The sequence below is a fragment of the Nerophis ophidion genome, linkage group LG01 (genome assembly GCF_033978795.1).
Source record: "Nerophis ophidion isolate RoL-2023_Sa linkage group LG01, RoL_Noph_v1.0, whole genome shotgun sequence".
Taxonomy (NCBI): Eukaryota; Metazoa; Chordata; class Actinopteri; order Syngnathiformes; family Syngnathidae; genus Nerophis; species Nerophis ophidion.
Window position 1 is genome coordinate 86,503,934 of NC_084611.1, and position 24,461 is coordinate 86,528,394.

The 24,461-nt window shown below is 39.8% G+C and overlaps 1 protein-coding gene across 1 annotated transcript in view; it reads right to left on the bottom strand.

The window, feature by feature from the left end:
- LOC133561165 (somatostatin receptor type 5-like) overlaps window positions 1-24,461 on the bottom strand; it is a 46,116-nt gene that overhangs the window by 12,051 nt on the left and 9,604 nt on the right. The window contains exon 2 of the mRNA XM_061914440.1: window positions 1,286-2,097. Within this exon, the coding sequence (XP_061770424.1) occupies window positions 1,286-2,059 (774 nt within the window). The 5' untranslated portion in view covers window positions 2,060-2,097. The remainder of the gene's footprint in view (window positions 1-1,285; window positions 2,098-24,461) is intronic.

The window sequence follows — 24,461 nt, forward strand, 5'->3', positions numbered from 1 at the left end:
CCCCCCCCCCTCTAGGGGACCGAAAGCAATGGATGTCCAGCGGGTCTAACATGATACTGTGAAAGTTCAATCCATAGTGGCTCCAACACAGCCGCGAGAGTTCAGTTCAAGCGGATCCAAGACAGCATTGAGAGTCCCGTCCACAGGAAACCATCTCAAGCGGAGGCGGATCAGCAGCGTAGAGATGTCCCCAAGTGATACACAGGCGAGCGGTCCATTCTGGGTCCCGACGAGCGGTCCATCCTGGGTCTCGACTCTGGACAGCCAGTACTTCATCCATGGCGCAGTGGGAGAGTGGCCGTGCGCAACCCGAGGGTCCCTGGTTCAAATCCCACCTAGTACCAACCTCGTCACGTCCGTTGTGTCCTGAGCAAGACGCTTCACCCTTGCTCCTGATGGGTGCTGGTTAGTGCCTTGCATGGCAGCTCCCTCCATTAGTGTGTGAATGGGTAAATGTGGAAGTAGTGTCAAAGCGCTTTGAGTACCTTGAAGGTAGAAAAGCGCTATACAAGTACAACATTTATTTATTTATTTATCATGGTCATCGGACCGGAGCCCCTCCACAAGGGAGAGGGGGGACATAGGAGAAACAAAAGCGGTAGATCAACTGGTCTAAAAAGGAGGTCTATATCGGGACGGCGTGGCGCAGTGGGAGAATGGCCGTGCGCAACCCGAGCGTCCCTGGTTCAAATCCCACCTAGTACCAACCTCGTCATGTCCGTTGTGTCCTGAGCAAGACACTTCACCCTTGCTCCTGATGGGTGCTGGTTGGCGCCTTGCATGGCAGCTCCCTCCATCAGTGTGTGAATGTGTGTGTGAATGGGTCAATGTGGAAGTAGTGTCAAAGCGCTTTGAGTACCTTGAAGGTAGAAAAGCGCTATACAAGTACAACCCATTTATCATTTATTTATTTATCATGGTCATCGGACCGGACCCCCTCCACAAGGGAGGGGGGGGACATAGGAGAAAGAAAAGAAGCGGCAGATCAACTGGTCTAAAAAGGAGGTCTATTTAAAGGCTAGAGTATACAGATGAGTGGCGGGTGTGTTACCTCGGCGACGTCACATTCTGACGTCATCCCCTCCAGCGCGATGAACAGAAAGGCGTTTAATTCGCCAAAATTCACCCATTTAGAGTTCGGAAATCGGTTCAAAAAATAGACGGTCTTTTTTCTGCACCATCAAGGTATATATTGACGCTTGCATAGGTCTGGTGATAATGTTCCCCTTTAATGCTTCAGTCGCTCGCAGGATTCTCACGGGATCAGGCCCAAGTTTCACTGTACCTTTATGACGATCAGCAGGTAGCACAGGCAGATGACCAGCAGGGGGCAGAAGAAGCCCACGGTGAAGGTGTAGACGATGAAGGAGGTCTTCCACAGCTCGGCCGGCTCGGGCCACACGATGCTGCAGTTGCCGTCGTCCTCCAGCACGTCGGCGAACACCACCACGGGCAGCACCACCACGAAGGAGCCCGCCCACATGGCCAGGCTGACCGCCTTGGCCACCCGCGGGCGGCGCCACCAGCTGGAGCGGATGGGGTGCGCCACGGCCAGGTAGCGGTCCACGGACATGACGGTGAGGCAGAAGATGCTGGTGAACTGATTGATGGCGTCCACCGTCATCACCACGCGGCAAACCAGCGAGCCGAAGGGCCAGGAGAGCAGCGCGTTCTGGACGGCCAGGAAGGGCAGGCCCAGCATGAAGAGCTCATCGGCGATGGCCAAGTTGAGGATGTAGATGTTGGTCACCGACTCGTTCCTGGTGTAGTTGACCACCACGTGGATCACCAGCGTGTTGCCCACCAGGCCCACTGCGCAGACCACGCCGTAGATGAGCGGGATGAAGACGCCCGCCAAACCGGCCAGGGACGCCGCGCCCGCCTTGGTGCAGTTGAGGCAGGTGGCGTTGAGGAGCGACTCGGCGGAGTCCCAGGCCGGGAGGAGGAGCGACTCGGCGGAGGCGGAGGCCAGCAGGAAGTGGGAGTGGACGCTCCAGGTGGCCGTGGGCTCGACATGTTGAGGCAGCGAGGCGTCCTGGGTCGCCTGGATCAGATCCATCAGGGGTCAGGGGTCACATCGGCCAACGTCCAAAAAGGCTGCAAGGTAAACAAAACACTTTTCTTTAAATGCATTTTATTATAATAATAATAATATGCTCCTAGTAATGTGAATTATATTTATATAGCGCTTTTCTCAAGTGACTCAAAGCGCTTTACATAGTGACACCCAATATCTAAGTTACATTTAAACCAGTGTGGGTGGCACTGGGAGCAGGTGGGTAAAGTGTCTTGCCCAAGGACACGACGGCAGTAACTAGGATGGCACAAGCGGGAATCGAACCTGCAACTCTCAAGTTGCTGGCACGCCCACTCTACCAACCGAGCTATGCCGCCCCATATAACGCATTACTTTATTTGGAATATAGTTAAATTATATAAAGTAATCAATCAATCAATGTTTATTTATATAGCCCTAAATCCCAAGTGTCTCAAAGGGCTGCACAAGCCACAACGTTATCCACAGAGCAGCGGCCACATAAAGGCAAGGAAAAACTCACAACCCAGTGGGACGTCGATGAGGATTAATATGAGAAACCTTGGAGAGGACCGCAGATGTAGGTCACCCCCCCAACCCCCTCTAGGGGAGACTGGTGATATGGACGTCGAGTGGGTCTAACATAATATTGTGAAAGTCCAGTCCATTGTGGATCTGACCTAATAGTGAGTCTAGTCCGTAGTGGATCTATCATAATAGTGAGAGTCCAGTCCATAGTGGATCTAGCATAATATTGCGAGAGTCCAGTCCATAGTGGATCCAACATAATAGTCAGAGTCCAGTCCATAGTGGATCTTACATAATAGTGAGAGGGGAGTCCGTAGTGGATCTATCATAATAGTGAGAGTCCAGTCCATAGGGGATCTAACATAATAGTGAGAGTCCAATCCATAGTGGAGCTAACATAATAGTGAGAGTCCAGTCCATAGTGGATCTAACATAATAGTGAGAGTCCAGTCCATAGTGGATCTAGCATAATGTTGTGAGAGTCCAGTCCATAGTGGATCTAACATAATAGTGAGAGTCCAGTCCATAGGGGATCTAACATAATAGTGAGAGTCCAGTCCATAGTCGATCTAGCATAATGTTGTGAGAGTCCAGTCCATAGTGGATCTAACATAATAGTGAGAGTCCAGTCCATACGGGATCTAACATAATAGTGTGAGAGTCCAGTCCATAGGGGATCTAACATAATAATGTGAGAGTCCAGTCCATAGTGGATCTTACATAATAGTGAGAGTCCAGTCCATAGTGGATCTAGCATAATGTTGTGAGAGTCCAGTCCATAGTGGATCTAACATAATATAGCGAGAGTCCAGTCCATAGTAGATCTAACATAATATAGCGAGAGTCCAGGCCATAGTGGATCTAACATGATGGTGAGAGTCCAGTCCATAGTGGATCTAACATAATAGTGTGAGAGTCCAGTCCATAGGGGATCTAACATAATAATGTGAGAGTCCAGTCCATAGTGGATCTAACATAATAGTGAGAGTCCAGTCCATAGTGGATCTAGCATAATGTTGTGAGAGTCCAGTCCATAGTGGATCTAACATAATATAGCGAGAGTCCAGTCCATAGTAGATCTAACATAATATAGCGAGAGTCCAGGCCATAGTGTATCTAACATGATGGTGAGAGTCCAATCCATAGTGGAACCAGCAGGAGACCACCCCGAGCGGAGACCGGTCAGCAGTGCAAAGATACTGTTGTACGGGTACCACTAGGCTCCATCTAGTGGTGCGCCAAAGATTAGTGTTTCATTTAGAAATATTTTTAAATGTTCAAACTGGGTGTAATGTTACACTGGCCAAAAATATATATATTAAATGTACTTGTTTTTAATGAATGCGTAGGCCTACTATAGTACTGTATTTTTGATATTGGTCATTATGGTGGTATTTGGAGAGCCAAGTGTATTCGGAGGTGGTGCTATGTAAAAAGACGAGGTTGCGAACCACTGATATAGTATGAAGTGAAGTGAATTACATTTATATAGCGCTTTTCTCAAGTGATTCAAAGCCCTTTACTTTGCGAAACCCAATAGCTAAGTTACATTTAAACCAGTGTGAGTGGCACTGGGAGCAGGTGGGTAAAGTGTCTTGCCCAAGGACACGACGGCAGTGACTAGGATGGCGAAAGCGGGAATCGAATCTCAAACCCTGAAGTTGCTGGCACAGCCGCTCTACCAACCGAGCTATACCGCACAAATTACGGGATTTCATTAAAAATCATTAAGAGTAATTGTATGGATTTTGTGGAAAATTAAGGCCTAAAATGGCATTGAAAATCATTAAATTGGATGTCTGAAGGCCTAACAAATGTCTTACAATTGCAATTGACAACAAAAGAGGCTACAAAACAGACCACTGGAACACTTTTCTTTGCTAAAAGATTGAGAGTCCATTGAATTTTTACGTTTGTTTAGTTATTTAGCATATTCAGTTATTTGCTGTCCAATTAGCAAACAACAATGCAGTCATGAAAAATATGTTTATTGCATTTTAAAAGGGTTATTATTGTATATTATGATTACATTTGTCCTTAATTTGGCCACAGACAATGTAAACTATTCAACATTATTATTATTTTTTCCAAATATAGACAATTACATGGTTTTAGGTGCAGAAACCCTGATGCAATAGTAATATAACAACATAGTTATGTAGGAAAACAAAAATCAATCAATGTTTTAATAGAATAAATACACCAAAAATAAGTGGAAAACAATACAGGATGGAAAAAAAAACCTTACTATAATGCATAAGTAAACGCAGAAAAATATTTGTCCATGCCAAATAATTGATTTAAAACGGCATCCAAAGTAGAAATAGTTGTGGAAAAGGGGCGGCGTGGCGCAGTGGAATAGTGGCCGTGCGCAACCCGAGGGTCCCTGGTTCAAATCCCACCTAGTACCAACCTCGTCACGTCCGTTGTGTCCTGAGCAAGACACTTCACCCTTGCTCCTGATGGGTGCTGGTTGGCGCCTTGCATGGCAGCTCCCTCCATCAGTGTGTGAATGTGTGTGTGAATGGGTAAATGTGGAAGTAGTGTCAAAGCGCTTTGAGTACCTTGAAGGTAGAAAAGCGCTATACAAGTACAACCCATTTATTTATTTATTTAAATGCTTGTTGGTAGACAACCACAATGTATCCCACTGTTTTTGTGTGCGTGTGCCTGTGTGTGTGTGTGTGTGTGTGTGTGTGTGTGTGTGTGTGTGTGTGTGTGTGTGTGTGTGTGTGTGTGTGTGTGTGTGTGTGTAGTAAATTTGTAAATAATAGTCCTTAATTCATCAAGTTAAAATACCTGAACAATCGAATTAGACTATGTGCCTAATGAAGTGGCCTGTGACTATATGTTTCACCTCAAGATGTCAGTAAAGAAGCTGTTTTAAAAAAATATATATATATTTATGTATATGTATATATGTATGTATAGACGTGTGTATATATCCATCCATCCATTTTCTACCGCTTATTCCCTTTTGGGGTCGCAGGGGGCGCTAGCGCCTATCTCAGCTACAATCGGGCGGAAGGCGGGGTACACCCTGGACAAGTCGCCACCTCATCGCAGGGCCAACACAGACAGACAACATTCACATATATATATATATATATATATATATATATATATATATATATATATATATATATATATATATATATATATATATATATATATATATATATACACACACACACACATAATCCATCCATCCATTTTTAGCCGCTTGTCCCTTTTGTGGTCATGGGCAGTGCTGGAGCCTATCTCAGCTACAATCGGGCGGAAGGCGGGGTACACCCTGGACAAGTCGCCACCTCATCGCAGGGCCAACACAGACAGACAACATTCACACACATATATATATATATATATATATATATATATATATATATATATATATATATATATATATATATATATATATATATATACACACACATAATCCATCCATCCATTTTTAGCCGCTTGTCCCTTTTGTGGTCATGGGCAGTGCTGGAGCCTATCTCAGCTACAATCGGGCGGAAGGTGGTGTACACCCTGGACAAGTATTGTATATATCCATCCATCCATCCATCCATTTTCTTCCGCTTATTCCCTTTTTGGGTCGCGGGGGGCGCTGGCGCCTTTCTCAGCTACAATCGGGCGGAAGGCGGTGTACACCCTGGACAAGTCGCCACCTCATCGCAGGGCCAACACAGATAGACAGACAACATATATATATATATAGACAATTCTACAGCTTATGTAATCATTCATACAACATACATGTATATTTGAAATGTTTACGTTTTACACAATTGCTAATTATATTGGTTACAAATTGCCTGTCACGCGTTTCTGTTTCTCTGTTTAGCGAGCTTTCCAATGATTCTTAAAATAGGGTAAATATTAAGAAAGTTGTGTTTATAAAAAAAATAAAAAAATAAAAAGTCACATCTAAAATCTCTGTTTTAAAGAAGTTGATTTCCACCGGTTTTACGAATCCCGAACAATCCAAATGTTTACCACAGGATCACTGGAATCTCATTTACGAGAACTGTCTGATAAACCAATTATTTGTCAAAATGTACACACATACTAACCATAAAACATGTATAAGACATACAATAATGAAATAAGAGTGCCTTTGGTTCCACTGAATTTTCCCCTTCGGGGTTGATTTGTCTACCTTATTCAGTTTATTGTCGTACAAATAAATGTATGCAATATTGATATATGTACGCCAAGCATAAATAACTGAAGTAATATTAAATGAACAAGCTAGATTGAAATGTTAATGAGTACATATAAATATACAAGCTATGATATAAATATGCAGAGTCAATTATAGTGCATGAGTAGTTACCAATACACAACATACTCTTCCAAACATACACATCTGCGGAAGTTGAAAATGGGAGACAGCTCTGGCGTTAAAAGCTTCTTCTCAGGCTGCTGGTTTAGTCCTCAGGCACCTGAAGCACCGGCCTGAGGGCAGGAGAGTGAACAGAATATGAAAATATGTGTTTTTTTTTTTTCTTTATCAACATCTTTAACCCTGCTCTTGTCTTTCATGCATTTCTACTGGCGCTGCCGAGGCATTACAAACATAAACAATTTACAAACCCAGTTTCCATATGAGTTGGGAAATGGTGTTAGATGTAAATATAAACGGAATACAATGATTTGCAAATCATTTTCAACCCATATTCAGTTGAATATGCTACAAAGACAACATATTTGATGTTCAAACTGATAAACATTTTTTTTTTGTGTGCAAATAATCATTAACTTTATAATTTGATGCCAGCAACACGTGACAAAGAAGTTGGGAAAGGTGGCAATAAATACTGATAAAGTTGAGGAATGCTCATCAAGCACTTATTTGGAACATCCCGCAGGTGTGCAGGCTGATTGGGAACAGGTGGGTGCCATGATTGGGGATAAAAGCAGCTTCCCGAAAAATGCTTAGTCTTTCACAAGAAAGGATGGGGCGAGGTACACCCCTTTGTCCACAACTGAGCAAATAGTCAAACAGTTTAAGAACAACGTTTCTCAAAGTGCAATTTTGCAAGAAATTTAGGGATTTCAACATCTACGGTCCATAATATCATCAAAGGTTCAGAGAATCTGGAGAAATCACTCCACGTAAGCAGCATGGCCGGAAACCAACATTGAATGACCGTGACCTTCGATCCCTAAGACAGCACTGTATCAAAAACCGACATCAATCTCAATCATCAATCAATCAATGTTTACTTATATAGCCCTAAATCACTAGTGTCTCAAAGGGCTGCACAAACCACTACGACATCCTCGGTAGGCCCACATAAGGGCAAGGAAAACTCACACCCAGTGGGACGTCGGTGACAATGATGACTATGAGAACATGATACTGTGAAAGATCAATCCATAATGGATCCAACACAGTCGCGAGAGTCCAGTCCAGAGCGGATCCAACACAGCAGCGAGAGTCCCGTTCACAGCGGAGCCAGCAGGAAACCATCCCAAGAGGAGGCGGATCAGCAGCGCAGAGATGTCCCCAGCCGATACACAGGCGAGCAGTACATGGCCACCGGATCGGACCGGACTCCCTCCACAAAGGAGAGTGGGACATAGAAGAAAAAGAAAAGAAACGGCAGATCAACTGGTCTAAAAAGGGAGTCTATTTAAAGGCTAGAGCATACAAATGAGTTTTAAGGTGAGACTTAAATGCTTCTACTGAGGTAGCATCTCGAACTGTTACCGGGAGGGCATTCCAGAGTACTGGAGCCCGAAATGAAAAAGCTCTACAGCCCGCAGACTTTTTTTGGCCTTTGGGGATCACTAATAAGCCGGAGTCTATTGAACGCAGATTTCTTGCCGGGACATATGGTACAATACAATCGGCAAGATGGGATGGAGCTAGACCGTGTAGTATTTTATACGTAAGTAGTAAAACTTTAAAGTCACATCTTAAGTGCACAGGAAGCCAGTGCAGGTGAGCCAGTACAGGCGTAATGTGATCAAACTTTCTTGTTCTTGTCAAAAGTCTAGCAGCCGCATTTTGTACCAACTGTAATCTTTTAATGCTAGACATGGGGAGACCCGAAAATAATACGTTACAGTAATCGAGGCGAGACGTAACAAACGCATGGATAATGATCTCGGCGTCTTTAGTGGACAGAATGGAGCGAATTGTAGCGATATTGCGGAGATGAAAGAAGGCCGTTTTAGTAACGCTTTTAATGTGTGCCTCAAAGGAGAGAGTTGGGTCGAAGATAATACCCAGATTCTTTACCGTGTCGCCTTGTTTAATTGTTTGGTTGTCAAATGTTAGAGTTGTATTATTAAATAGAGTTCGGTGTCTAGCAGGACCGATAATCAGCATTTCCGTTTTTTTGGCATTAAGTTGCAAAAAGTTAGCGGACATCCATTGTTTAATTTCATTAAGACACGCCTCCAGCTGACTACAATCCGGCATGTTGGTCAGCTTTAGGGGCATGTAGAGTTGGGTGTCATCAGCATAACAGTGAAAGCTAACACCGTATTTGCGTATGATGTCACCTAGCGGCAGCATATAGATGCTAAAGAGTGCAGGGCCAAGGACCGAACCCTGGGGAACTCCACACGTTACCTTAACGTAGTCCGAGGTCACATTGTTATGGGAGACACACTGCATCCTATCAGTAAGATAAGAGTTAAACCAAGACAGGGCTAAGTCTGACATACCAATTCGTGTTTTTATACGTTCTAATAAAATATTATGATCGACAGTATCGAAATCAGCGCTAAGATCGAGGAGCAGCAACATAGATGACGCATCAGAATCCATCGTTAGCAATAGATAATTAGTCATTTTTGCGAGGGCTGTCTCCGTCGAGTGATTTGCCCTGAAACCGGATTGAAAGGTTTCACATAGATTGTTAGACGCTAAGTGTTCATTTAACTGCTCCGCAACAATTTTTTCGAGGGTTTTTGAAATAAAGGGAAGGTGAGACACCGGTCGGTAGTTTACCATGAGGTCAGGATCGAGGTTAGGTCTTTTAAGAAGAGGATGAATAACCGCTTTTTTGAATGCTAGGAGAACAGTGCCCGAGGAAAGTGATAAGTTTATAATATTTAGCACTGATGGACCTAATAATACAAAGAGCTCCTTGATCAGTTTCCCAGGAAGAGGGTCAAGTAAACATGTTGTTTGTTTTATTCCATTTACACGTTGTAACAATTCCTCTAATGTTATTTCCTCAAAACGAGAGAAACTATTTTGGAGGGCAGTATCCGCCGTATATACCATCGTATCAGTGTTAATAGAACCCCGTTGTAGCTGGGACGCATTGTCTTTAATCTCCTTTCTAATGACTTCAATTTTCTTACTAAATAATTGCATAAAGTCATCAGCTGAGTGGGTGGAGCTACTGGAAGGAGTCCCTTGTTGGGTTAGCGATGCTACCGTACTAAACAAAAATTTACGATCGTTTTTATTACGGTGGATGAGATTTGAGTAATAATTAGCTTTAGCTAAGGTAAGCATGCGTTTATAAGTTATTAAACCATCACTAAATGCTTGATGGTGCACCTCAAGTTTAGTCGTGCGCCATTTGCGTTCCAGCTTTCTACATAATAATTTCTGAGCTCTAGTTTCTTCTGTAAACCACGGGGTGCGCTTTTTTGGAGCCTTTTTTAACTTTAGCGGTGCTATGTTATCAATGGTTTCGCGCAGGGCCTCGTTAAAGTTGTTAGTGAGGTTATCAATAGAGCCCACATACTTTGGGAATGGTGCCATTACCGAGGGCAGTAGGTCAGCAAGAGTTGTCGTTGTGGCTGTATTAATGTTGCGGCTGCTATAGCAGTTATTATTATTATTAGTTTGACGAACATGCGTCTGAACCTCGAATTTTATAAGGTAATGATCGGACAATACTTTAGTATACGGGAGTATCGTAACTTTGGAAGCGGTGATACCCCTGACAAGCACTAGGTCTATCGTATTACCGTTGCGATGCGTGGGTTCATTTATTATTTGTGTGAGACCACAGCTATCAATTACAGTCTGGAGCGCTACGCACGGTGGGTCCGATGGGGTATTCATATGGATATTAAAGTCCCCCATTATGATTATATTATCGGCGTGTGTCACTAGATCAGCAACGAACTCTGAGAATTCATTGATAAAGTCCGAATAGGGCCCTGGGGGGCGGTAGATAACAGCCAGGTGTAGAGGCAGCGGTGTGACAGACTTCATAGTAAGCACCTCAAACGATTTATATTTATTATTTATGTTAGGACTAAGGTTAAAGTTTTCGTTGTATTTTAGTGCGACCCCCCCACCCCTTTTAAGCGGACGGGCAATATGCGCATGTGTAAAGTTAGGAGGACATGCCTCATTTAGCGCAAAAAAGTCGTTTGGTTTAAGCCAGGTTTCGCTGAGACCGATGACGTTAAGATTGTTGTCTCTGATAATATCATTAACTAACAACGTTTTGGGAGACAATGATCTTATGTTTAAAAAACCTATATTATAGGTAGTGGGCTGTTTTATGGAGTTTTTGATCAAATTATCCGTAGTAGCAATATTAATAATGTTGTGTTTATTATGCCCAGTGCATTTAGTATAGTTACGACCATATCTAGGAATTGATACGACAGGAATTTTCCGATTGTTTGATTGTTGTTTTGATAAACTGCACGCATCATGGTTAGCCACCTCAGTAACGGGGATTTTCCGATTGTTTGTTTGTTACTTTGATAAACTGCACGCATCATAGTTAGCCACCTCAGTAAAACACATGTCCAACTCTGAAACACTCAAAGCAGAAAAAACGTGTTCTAATTTAACTGACTCCTTACCCAGACCAGTAGTCTCGCATCTTTCATTTATTTCATTTAATTTAACTGACTCCTTACCCAGACCAGTAGTCTCGCATCTTTCATTTAAATCCGTCTTCATGATGGAGGGAATTGGTGTTCTGTGGGGATTAGCCTTCTGCTTTGTTTTTAGCCCCGCTCGACATCCGCGTTTCCGATCACACCGCTGGCGTCTGCTCCGTAGACGGCCCCCGCTGCTACTATACTCCCCTGCTTCACAGGCCGCTGGATGTAGCCGCCGACGTATTCCCATGCTAGTTAGCAAGTCTAGCACGCAAGCGTCTATCAGTCCAAAACGGCCCGATATGTCCACATCCAGAAGTGTCTGGCGGTCGTACGTGATCACGGAGTGACCACGATGCGAGCCAGCCATAAAGATTGTGGAATTGTCCGGTATTTCTGCCAAATGTTCCATCTTTAGCAGCAGCTCCGCAATGTTGCAGCCCGTACGGGCGCCGCCATCTTGGAATCTCTAAAGGATATCACCACATGTGCTCAGGAACACTTCAGAAAACCACTGTCACTAAATACAGTTTGTCGCTAAATCTGTAAGTGCAAGTTAAAGCGCTACTATGCAAAGCGAAATCCATTTATCAACAACATCCAGAAACGCCGCCGGCTTCTCTGGGCCCGAGATCATCTAAGATGGACTGATGCAAAGTGGAAAAGTGTTCTGTGATCTGACGAGTCCACGTTTCAAATTGTTTTTGGAAATATTCGACATTGTGTCATCCGGACCAAAGGGGAAGCGAACCATCCAGACTGTTATCGACGCAAAGTTCAAAAGCCAGCATCTGTGATGGTATGGGGGTGCATTAGTGCCCAAGGCATGGGTAACTTATACATCTGTGAAGGCAACATAAATGCTGAAAGGTTCATACAGGTTTTGGAACAACATATTCTGCCATCTAAGCGGCGTTTTTTTCATGGACGACCCTGCTTATTTCAGCGAGACAACGCTAAGCCACATTCAGCACGTGTTACAACAGCGTGGCTTCGTATAAAAAGAGTGCGGGTACTTTCCTGGCCCGCCTGCAGTCCAGACTTGTCTCCGGTGGAAAATGTGTGAAGCATTATGAAGCGTAAAATACGACAGCGGAGACCCCGGACTGTTGAACGACTGAAGCTCTACATAAAACAATGAGAAAGAATTACACTTTCAAAGCTTCAAGAATTAGTTTCCTCAGTTCCCAAACGTTTATTGAGTGTTGTTAAAAGAAAAAGTGATGTAACACAGTGGTGAACATGCCCTTTCCCAACTACTTTGGCACGTGTTGCAGCCATAAAATTCTAAGTTAATCATTATTTGCAAAAAAATAAAATGTTTATCAGTTTGAACATCAAATATGTTGTCTTTGTAGCATATTCAATTGAATATGGGTTGAAAATTATTTCCAAATCATTGTATTCCGTTTATATTTACATCTAACACAAGTTCCCAACTCATATGGAAACGGGGTTTGTATATTCATAGCATTGTTGTATATATTGTATATAAGCAAAAAAGTGGCTTCATGAAGTCATTTGTTGTATTTGACAGGTTTTAAACGAGGGGGTGTCAAACGTATGGACTGAGGGCCAGATCAGGCCAGCAAACAGGTTTTATCCGGCCCCCGGGATGAGTTTGCTAGTATAAAAATTAACCTGAAATTTTTGAGTGAAAGAAACTGCTGTTCTAAATGTGTCCACTGGATGTCGCAATAGCAATTCTTTGTATCTTTATATATATATATATATATATATATATATATATATATATAAAACTTGACTTTCAGTGAACTCTAGCTGTAAATATACTCCGCCCCTCTTAACCACGCCCCCCCGACCCCCCACCTCCCGCTAAATCGGAGGTCTCAAGGTTGACAAGTATGACATCATGCCCAGGATGCTTTACAAGACTTTGGAAAGTTTGCGCCCTCTCCGCCCTCAAACAGCCCTTTTGAACAGGCAAATCATGGCCTGCGTTGTCCAAACACTTTGCTCAGCCGGCTGGAACATTAACGTGCTAATCATCTTCGCATGCCGCCATCAAAACAAAAACAAAGCCTCGCTGTCAGCGCCGGCGAGGGTTTGTTTACCAATCCACCGTTAATCACAGTAACGCTGCACCAAAGCGTACAAACACAAACACACACACACACCTGACCGTGATGACAGATAATTGATGCTTTGCATGGAACATAATGTAACAACCTATTGAGGCAGAATGCGCTGCTTTGAACCTTGACTACAGAGCGAGAGGCTATGATTATGGAAATAAGGATTCAAGGAACTTCATTATAAGAAATGCTCGTGGGGAGTTGAGTTCAATTACATCTTCGGCAAAAATGGTGCTATTTGGTCTGTGGTCATGCCAACGTGTAGCCGTAGGCCACAACATTAGGTACACCAGGGGTGCCCATTACGTCGATCGCGAGCTACCAGTCGACCGCGGGGGGGGTGTCAGTCGATCTCCAGCCAGGCTTTTAAAAAAAATAGACCTAAAAATGAGTGATCATCAATCTTCACCAAGACGTCACTTAAATGACATTCACGGTACCGGAGGGTCTTGTGAGATGACGCTGGCTGCTGCAAGATCATTATTATGAAAATATGACCGAGAGGAAGGCGAGAAACACTTTTTATTTCAACAGACTCTTGCGCCGTACCTTCCGTCAAAACTCTAAAGGCCGACTGCACATTTCCTATCTTCACAATAAAAGCCCTGCTTCATGCTGCCTGCGCTAACTAAATACAGAGTCTCGGAAAACTGGCGTGCACAAGCGATCCCTCAGAAAGCTGGCGTGCACATCACTTGTGCACGCCGGCTTTCCGAGACTCTTATTTTGTTAGCGCAGGCAGCATGAAGCAGGGCTTTTATTGTGAAGATAGGAAATGTGCAGTCGGCCTTTAGAGTTTTGACGGCGCGAAAAGTCTGTTGAAATAAAAAGTGTTTCTCGCCTTCCTCTCTGTCATTCTTTCATAATAATGAACTGGCAGCAGCCAGCGTCATCTCACAAGACCCTCGGGTGCCGTGAATGTCAATCAAGCAAGCTACGGAATTTGCCGACAATGTTTTTCTTGTAAAGTGTATGGAAGCTGGATGAATTAGATGCCAAAAACCAACCACTTTCATGTGGTATTGTACAGAAAGGACAACTTTTTTTCTCCTCCATTTGAAAATGTGGGCGTTATCATCATTACTGTCTGATTCCAATCAATGCAAGTCCTCAGAATCAGGTAATACACCAACTTATATTCTTGTCTTTGTGAAAGAAAGACATCTATATGTGTTACACATGCTTGTATTATCATTAAACACATTTAACTTGTTTACAAAAATGTCTCTTTCATAAATAAATAAATATAAATAATATATAAATGAGGTAGATCCCCTCGAGTTGGTCAATTGAAAAGTAGCTCGCCTGCAGAAAAAGTGTGGGCACCCCTGATGTACACATATAGACGCAGTATGTATGGCGGTTAGTTAATTTGTGTCCTTATTATGAAAGCTTCTTTTGACATTGAGTTCATATAAATTGACTTTTTTTTTTTTTTTAACGTCAAATTGTGCTGACAATTTCATTGAAAAAAAATCAGTGTTTTATAATTCAGTGTATAAAAATCAGGGTAAAAAATTCAGCGTACAAATAATGTATAAAAACATTGCTGTATAAAAATGCAGTGTAGCAGTGAGTGTATAAAAAAATTCAGTGTAGTAAAAATCACGGTAAAAAATTCAGTGTAAAAATAAATAATGTATACAAAATTTGATGTATTAAAAAATCAGTGTATCAGTGTAGAAAACATTCATTGTACAAAAATTCAGTGCATAAATAAACTGTGTTCGAAAATTCAGTGCGGAAAAGTTCAGTGTAAAAAAAAATCTGCATATAAAGTTTGGTGGAAAAAAATTCAGAGCTGAGAAATTCGGTGTATAAAAACTTCAGCGTACCAGAATTCAGTGTATAAAAATCAGTGTAAAAAATTTAGTGTACTAATAATGTATAAAAAAAATTGTTTTATAAAAATGCAATAATCTATGTATAAAAAAATTCAATGTACCAAAAATCAGGGTACAAAATTCAGTGTAAAAAAATTATGAATTAAAAATAAAATAAAAAATTTGCTGTATAAAAATTCAGTGTATTAAAATCCAGTGCATAAATAAACAGTGTTAAAAAATTCAGTGTATATAAAATTTAGTGTAACAAAATTTAGTGTATAAAAATCAGTGTAAAAAAATCATTGTAAAAATAATTAATGTATACAAAAATTCTGTGTATCATTGTTTGAAATATTTAGTGTACCAAAATTCAGTGTATACAAATCAGTGTAAAAATACTTAATGTATAAAAAATGTCACTGTATAAAATAAAAGTGTATGAATAATAAGTATTTAAAAATTCAGTGTAAAGTAAAAAAAAATCTGCATATAAAATTTTGGTGGAAAAAAAATTCAGAGCTGAAAAATTCAGTGTATAAAAAATTTAGTTAACCAAAATTTTGTGTGTAAAAATAAGTGTAAAAAAATCAGTGTAGATATAATTAATGTATAAAAAAAATCACTCCATAAAAATTCTGTGTATCAGTGTTAAAAAAAAATCAGTGCACCAAAAATCAGGGTGAAAAATTCACTGCAAAAAATAATTAATGTATAAAAAATTTGCTGTACAAAAATTCAGTGTATCAGTAGAGAACATTCAGTGTATAAAAATTTAGTGCTAAAAAATTCAGTGTAAAAAAAATCTGCATATAAAAGTTTGGTGGAAAAAAATTCAGAGCTGAAAAATTCAGTATATAAAAAAAATCTGTGTAGAAAAAATTCAGTCTACCAAAATTTAGTGTATAAAAATCAGTGTAAAACTCATTAATGTATAAAAAAAAATTCTGTGTATCAATGTATAAAGAAATGCAGTGTACCAAAATTCTGTATACAAAAATCAGTGTAAAAATAGTTCATGTATAAAAATGTCACTGTATAAAAACATCAGTATATAACTAATCAGTGTAAAAAAAAAATCTGCATATAAAAGTTTGGTGGAAGAAAATTCAGAGCTGAACAATTGAGTGTACAAAAAATTGAGTGTACCAAAATTTAGTGTATAAAAATCAGTGTAAAAATACTTAATGTATGAAAATTTTAGCTCAAAAAATTTAGTGTATCAGTGTATAAAAAAATTCAGTGTACCAAAAATCAAGGTGAATAATTCAGTGTACAAATAATGTATAAAAATTCAATGCATAAAAAATTCAGTGTACCAAAATTCAGTGTATAAATAATCAGTATTCAAACATTCACTGAAAAATTCAATGTAAAAAAAAAAAAATCAGCATATAAACATTTAGTGGAAAATAAAATCAGAGCAGAAAAAAAATCAGTTTATAAAAATTAGGTCTAAAAAAAATTCAGTGCTGAAAAATTCAGTGTAGAAAATTTTGCTGCACCGGTAAATTAAAACTGACTCTCCCAGAATCAGCCAATGAGGTGTAAAGTTTGAAGTCACGTGACAAAACAGGATTTAAAAAAAAAAAAGCACTTAACTGGACTACCTGGACATAATTCAACGTTACTAAAATTTCAACGCGGCTTGCTGGATATTTTCAAACTAATAGAAATGGTTAGAATCCCCATTGAATTTTTTTACACTGAATATTTATACACAGAATTTATTCCACATCATTTTCTATTCCAGGGGTAGGGAACCTACGGCTCTAATCTTTTGGTTATTGTTTCTGGCTCTTAGATAAATCTTAGCTGACATTGCTTAACACGATAATTATGAATAATTCCGCTGGAATTCACAGTGCTAAAAACAACGTTCAAAATATAAAACATTCTCATGCATTTAAATCCATCCATCCGTTTCCTACCGCATCTGTTCAAGAAGTCGCAATAATGGTAAGAAGTATTTTATGTCATGATGGCGGTGGGGGTCGTTCTCCCAGGAAGGCAGACGGACTACTCGGGACATGACATTTAGGTAAAAACATGACTTAATTTAAACTAAAAAAAAGATACAAACAAAAATCGCTCACAGCGGAGGCACAACTTGGGCTAAGGAAGAAAGCTAACGCATAAACAGACTATGAACATACATCAAACAAAACTTACTTGGCATGGCATGAAGCACGAAACTATGGCAAGGCATGAAACAAGTCACATTGACGCCAGATCGACTGACTGGCAAAGACAAGCTTAAATACTGCCTCTGATTATTGCTCGGGAAGCAAGGTGAGCGGGCATTTTGTCCACCAGAGACAGTTGGACAAAATGAGTCACCAAGGAAACCAGACAAGAAAGTGGGAAAAAAACAGGAACTTAAGGAGTTCAAAGGACAAACAGCACATGGCCAAACAAAAACCTGATCAACAGACATTTGATTTATTATTGGTTAGCTTCAGAATAACAATGTTATTAAAAAGAATAAGAGACTTATTATACTCTAAAAATGTTGGTCTTACTTAAAAATGCAGTTGTATTCAGTGTTAAAAAAAATATGATATGGCTCTCACGGAAATACATTTTGAAATATTTGGCTTTCATGGCTCTTTCAGCCAAAAAAAGGTTCTATTCACTGAATTTTTATATAATTAATTTATTGAACTGAATTTATTGCACTGATTTTTTTTTTTAACTGAATTTTTTTACACTGAATTTTTTTTTTCCAATTAAATTGTCAGCAAAAAAATCAGTTGTATAAATTCAGCTTTGGTCGACACAAATTTCCCCTCCTTGGCTCGCATCCTAATCTCCGGCGGCGGCCCGAGCATATCTCTTCCCACAAGACATCACTTCTTTTGTTTGCGCCCGCATCGTCGCCGCCAGCCCTGAAACTTCCCGTGAGGTGTTGCTATGGCGACGGAAGGTCAAGACAATGGCTGGGCCGCGGGGTGAGATAGACGGGGGGGTAAAAAAATGGGGATCTTGCCCCGGGGTTATACACGCCATTAAGTGTTTTTGAAGCAGGCGTTCACTACAGGGACCTAAGAGGAGGCCTTGCAAGCCCTTTAATGGCAGCTGTCAGCACAGCCAGGTGTCCTCTGATGGATGCACCGGCTGACACGTGGAATCACTGCAGCCACCCGCCGTGCGCGTGCACCATAATTAGCGGCATGCAAATTAGAAGGGCGCGCGTAAAGCGAGTGACAATGTACGACACGCTCTCTGGGACCCGCGATAACGAATTGTTCTGCAGGAAACGGGATCGCACGACGTATCGTTTGTGACAAATAACATCAAATCATTCCTTGTTTTTTGGAGCGGTTTAGTGGGCGTGCGTGAATGGAAAGACTGCGTGTGAGTGGACGGACAGATGTGTGTACCAAGTGAGTGTATGTGAATGGACTGACATATGTTTCTACTGTGTAAATGGATCAACGGATGTTTCTACAATGTGTACGAAGATACAGATGTGTCTGCTGTGTAAATGGATAAACGGATGTTTCTACTATGTGAATGGACATACAGATGTGTGAATGGATAAACGGATGTTTCTACAATGTGAATGGACATACAGATGTGTGAATGGATCAACGGATGTTTCTACAATGTGTATGGACATACAGATGTGTCTACTGTGTAAATGGATAAACGGATGTTTCTACTATGTGAATGGACAGACGGTTGTTTCTGCAGTGTAAATGGATAAACGCAGGTTTCTACTATGTGAATGAACATGTAAATATTTTTACTATGTAAATGGGCAAACGGATGTTTCTACAATGTGAATGGACATACATATGTGTGAATGGATCAACGGATGTTTCTACAATGTGAATGGACATACAGATGTGTAAATGGATGAACGGATGTTTCTACAATGTGTATGGATATACAGATGTGTCTACTGTGTAAATGGATGAACGGATGTTTCTACTATGTGAATGGACATACAGATGTGTCAATGGATCAACGGATGTTTCTACAATGTGTATGGACATACAGATGTGTGAATGGATAAAAGGATGTTTCTACAATGTGTATGGACATACAGATGTGTCTACTGTGTAAATAGATAAACTGATTTTTCTACTATGTGTATGGACATACAGATGTGTCTACTGTGTAAATGGATAAACGGATGTTTCTACTATGTGAATGGACATACAGATGTGTGAATGGATAAAATGATGTTTCTACAATGTGTATGGATATACAGATGTGTCTACTGTGTAAATAGATAAACTGATTTTTCTACTATGTGTATGGACATACAGATGTGTCTACTGTGTAAATGGATGAACAGATGTTTCTACTATGTGAATGGACATACAGATGTGTCTACTGTTTAAATGGATAAACAGATGTTTGTGCTGTGTGAATGAACATGTAAATATTTTTACTATGTAAATGGACAGACGGTTGTTTCTGCAGTGTAAATGGATAAACGCAGGTTTCTACTATGTGAATGAACATGTAAATATTTTTACTATGTAAATGGGCAAACGGATGTTTCTACTATGTGAATGGACATACAGATGTGTGAATGGATAAACGGATGTTTCTACAATGTGAATGGACATACAGATGTGTGAATGGATAAACAGATGTTTCTACAATGTGTACGGAGATACAGATGTGTCTACTGTGTAAATGGATGAACGGATGTTTCTACTATGTGAATGGACATACAGATGTGTCAATGGATCAACGGATGTTTCTACAATGTGTATGGACATACAGATGTGTGAATGGATAAAAGGATGTTTCTACAATGTGTATGGACATACAGATGTGTCTACTGTGTAAATAGATAAACTGATTTTTCTACTATGTGTATGGACATACAGATGTGTCTACTGTGTAAATGGATGAACAGATGTTTCTACTATGTGAATGGACATACAGATGTGTCTACTCTTTAAATGGATAAACAGATGTTTGTGCTGTGTGAATGAACATGTAAATATTTTTACTATGTAAATGGACAGACGGTTGTTTCTGCAGTGTAAATGGATAAACGCAGGTTTCTACTATGTGAATGAACATGTAAATATTTTTACTATGTAAATGGGCAAACGGATGTTTCTACTATGTGAATGGACATACAGATGTGCGAATGGATAAACGGATGTTTCTACAATGTGAATGGACATACAGATGTGTGAATGGATAAACAGATGTTTCTACAATGTGTACGGAGATACAGATGTGTCTGCTGTGTAAATGGATACACGGATGTTTCTACTATGTGAATGACGTACAGATGTGTGAATAGAACAACAGATGTTTCTACAATGTGAATGGACATACAGATGTGTGAATGGATCAACGGATTTTTCTACAATGTGTATGGACATACAGATGTGTCTGCTGTGTAAATGCATAAAGGGATGTTTCTACTATGTGAATGGACATACAGATGTGTCTACTGTTTAAATGGATAAACAGATGTTTGTACTATGTGAATGGACATACAGATGTGTCTACTGTTTAAATGGATAAACAGATGTTTGTACTATGTGAATGAACATGTAAATATTTTTACTATGTAAATGGACAGACGGTTGTTTCTGCAGTGTAAATGGGCAAACGGATGTTTCTACTATGTGAATGGAAATACAGATGTGTGAATGGATCAACGGATGTTTCTACTATGTGTATGGACATACAGATGTGTCTGCTGTGTAAATGGATTAGCGGATGTTTCTACTATGTGAATGGATAAACGGATGTTTCTACAATGTGAATGGACATACAGATGTGTGAATGGATCAACGGATGTTTCTACAATGTGTATGGACATACAGATGTGTCTTCTGTGTTAATGGATAAACGGATGTTTCTACTATGTGTATGGACATACAGATGTGTCTACTATGTAAATGGATAAACGGATGTTTCTACTATGTGAATGGACATGCAGATGTGTGAATGGATCAACGGATGTTTCTACAATGTGAATGGACATACAGATGTGTGAATGGATCGACGGATGTTTCTACAATGTGTATGGACATACAGGTGTGTCTGCTGTGTAAATGGATAAATGAATGTTTCTACTATGTGTATGAACATACAGATGTGTCTACTGTGTAAATGGATAAACGGATGTTTCTACTATGTGAATGGACAGACGGTTGTTTCTGCAGTGTAAATGGATAAACGCAGGTTTCTACTATGTGAATGAACATGTAAATAGTTTTACTATGTAAATGGGCAAACGGATGTTTCTACAATGTGAATGGACATACAGATGTGTGAATGGATCAACGGATGTTTCTACAATGTGAATGGACATACAGATGTGTGAATGGATGAACGGATGTTTCTACAATGTGTATGGACATACAGATGTGTCTACTGTGTAAATGGATGAACGGATGTTTCTACTATGTGAATGGACATACAGATGTGTCAATGGATCAACGGATGTTTCTACAATGTGTATGGACATACAGATGTGTGAATGGATAAAAGGATGTTTCTACAATGTGTATGGACATACAGATGTGTCTACTGTGTAAATAGATAAACTGATTTTTCTACTATGTGTATGGACATACAGATGTGTCTACTGTGTAAATGGATAAACGGATGTTTCTACTATGTGAATGGACATACAGATGTGTGAATGGATAAAAGGATGTTTCTACAATGTGTATGGATAAACAGATGTGTCTACTGTGTAAATAGATAAACTGATTTTTCTACTATGTGTATGGACATACAGATGTGTCTACTGTGTAAATTGATGAACGGATGTTTCTACTATGTGAATGGACATACAGATGTGTCTACTGTTTAAATGGATAAACAGATGTTTGTGCTGTGTGAATGAACATGTAAATATTTTTACTATGTAAATGGACAGACGGTTGTTTCTGCAGTGTAAATGGATAAACGCAGGTTTCTACTATGTGAATGAACATGTAAATATTTTTACTATGTAAATGGGCAAACGGATGTTTCTACTATGTGAATGGACATACAGATGTGTGAATGGATAAACGGATGTTTCTACAATGTGAATGGACATACAGATGTGTGAATGGATAAACAGATGTTTCTACAATGTGTACGGAGATACAGATGTGTCTGCTGTGTAAATGGATACACGGATGTTTCTACTATGTGAATGACGTACAGATGTGTGAATAGAACAACAGATGTTTCTACAATGTGAATGGACATACAGATGTGTGAATGGATCAACGGATTTTTCTACAATGTGTATGGACATACAGATGTGTCTGCTGTGTAAATACATAAAGGGATGTTTCTACTATGTGAATGGACATACAGATGTGTCTACTGTTTAAATGGATAAACAGATGTTTGTACTATGTGAATGAACATACAGATGTGTCTACTGTTTAAATGGATAAATAGATGTTTGTACTATGTGAATGAACATGTAAATATTTTTACTATGTAAATGGACAGACGGTTGTTTCTGCAGTGTAAATGGATAAACGCAGGTTTCTACTATGTGAATGAACATGTAAATATTTTTACTATGTAAATGGGCAAACGGATGTTTCTACTATATGAATGGAAATACAGATGTGTGAATGGATCAACGGATGTTTCTACTATGTGTATGGACATACAGATGTCTGCTGTGTAAATGGATTAGCGGATGTTTCTACTATGTGAATGGATAAACGGATGTTTCTACAATGTGAATGGACATACAGATGTGTGAATGGATCAACGGATGTTTCTACAATGTGTATGGACATACAGATGTGTCTTCTGTGTAAATGGATAAACGGATGTTTCTACTATGTGTATGGACATACAGATGTGTCTACTATGTAAATGGATAAACGGATGTTTCTACTATGTGAATGGACATGCAGATGTGTGAATGGATCAACGGATGTTTCTACAATGTGTATGGACATACAGATGCGTCTACTGTGTAAATGTATGAACGGATGTTTCTACTATGTGAATGGACATACAGATGTGTGAATGGATAAATGGATGTTTCTACAATGTGAATGGACATGCAGATGTGTGAATGGATCAACGGATGTTTCTACAATGTGAATGGACATACAGATGTGTGAATGGATCGACGGATGTTTCTACAATGTGTATGGACATACAGGTGTGTCTGCTGTGTAAATGGATAAATGAATGTTTCTACTATGTGTATGAACATACAGATGTGTCTACTGTGTAAATGGATAAACGGATGTTTCTACTATGTGAATGGACAGACGGTTGTTTCTGCAGTGTAAATGGATAAACGCAGGTTTCTACTATGTGAATGAACATGTAAATAGTTTTACTATGTAAATGGGCAAACGGATGTTTCTACAATGTGAATGGACATACAGATGTGTGAATGGATCAACGGATGTTTCTACAATGTGAATAGACATACAGATGTGTGAATGGATGAACGGATGTTTCTACAATGTGTATGGACATACAGATGTGTCTACTGTGTAAATGGATGAACGGATGTTTCTACTATGTGAATGGACATACAGATGTGTCAATGGATCAACGGATGTTTCTACAATGTGTATGGACATACAGATGTGTGAATGGATAAAAGGATGTTTCTACAATGTGTATGGACATACAGATGTGTCTACTGTGTAAATAGATAAACTGATTTTTCTACTATGTGTATGGACATACAGATGTGTCTACTGTGTAAATGGATAAACGGATGTTTCTACTATGTGAATGGACATACAGATGTGTGAATGGATAAAAGGATGTTTCTACAATGTGTATGGATAAACAGATGTGTCTACTGTGTAAATAGATAAACTGATTTTTCTACTATGTGTATGGACATACAGATGTGTCTACTGTGTAAATTGATGAACGGATGTTTCTACTATGTGAATGGACATACAGATGTGTCTACTGTTTAAATGGATAAACAGATGTTTGTGCTGTGTGAATGAACATGTAAATATTTTTACTATGTAAATGGACAGACGGTTGTTTCTGCAGTGTAAATGGATAAACGCAGGTTTCTACTATGTGAATGAACATGTAAATATTTTTACTATGTAAATGGGCAAACGGATGTTTCTACTATGTGAATGGACATACAGATGTGTGAATGGATAAACGGATGTTTCTACAATGTGAATGGACATACAGATGTGTGAATGGATA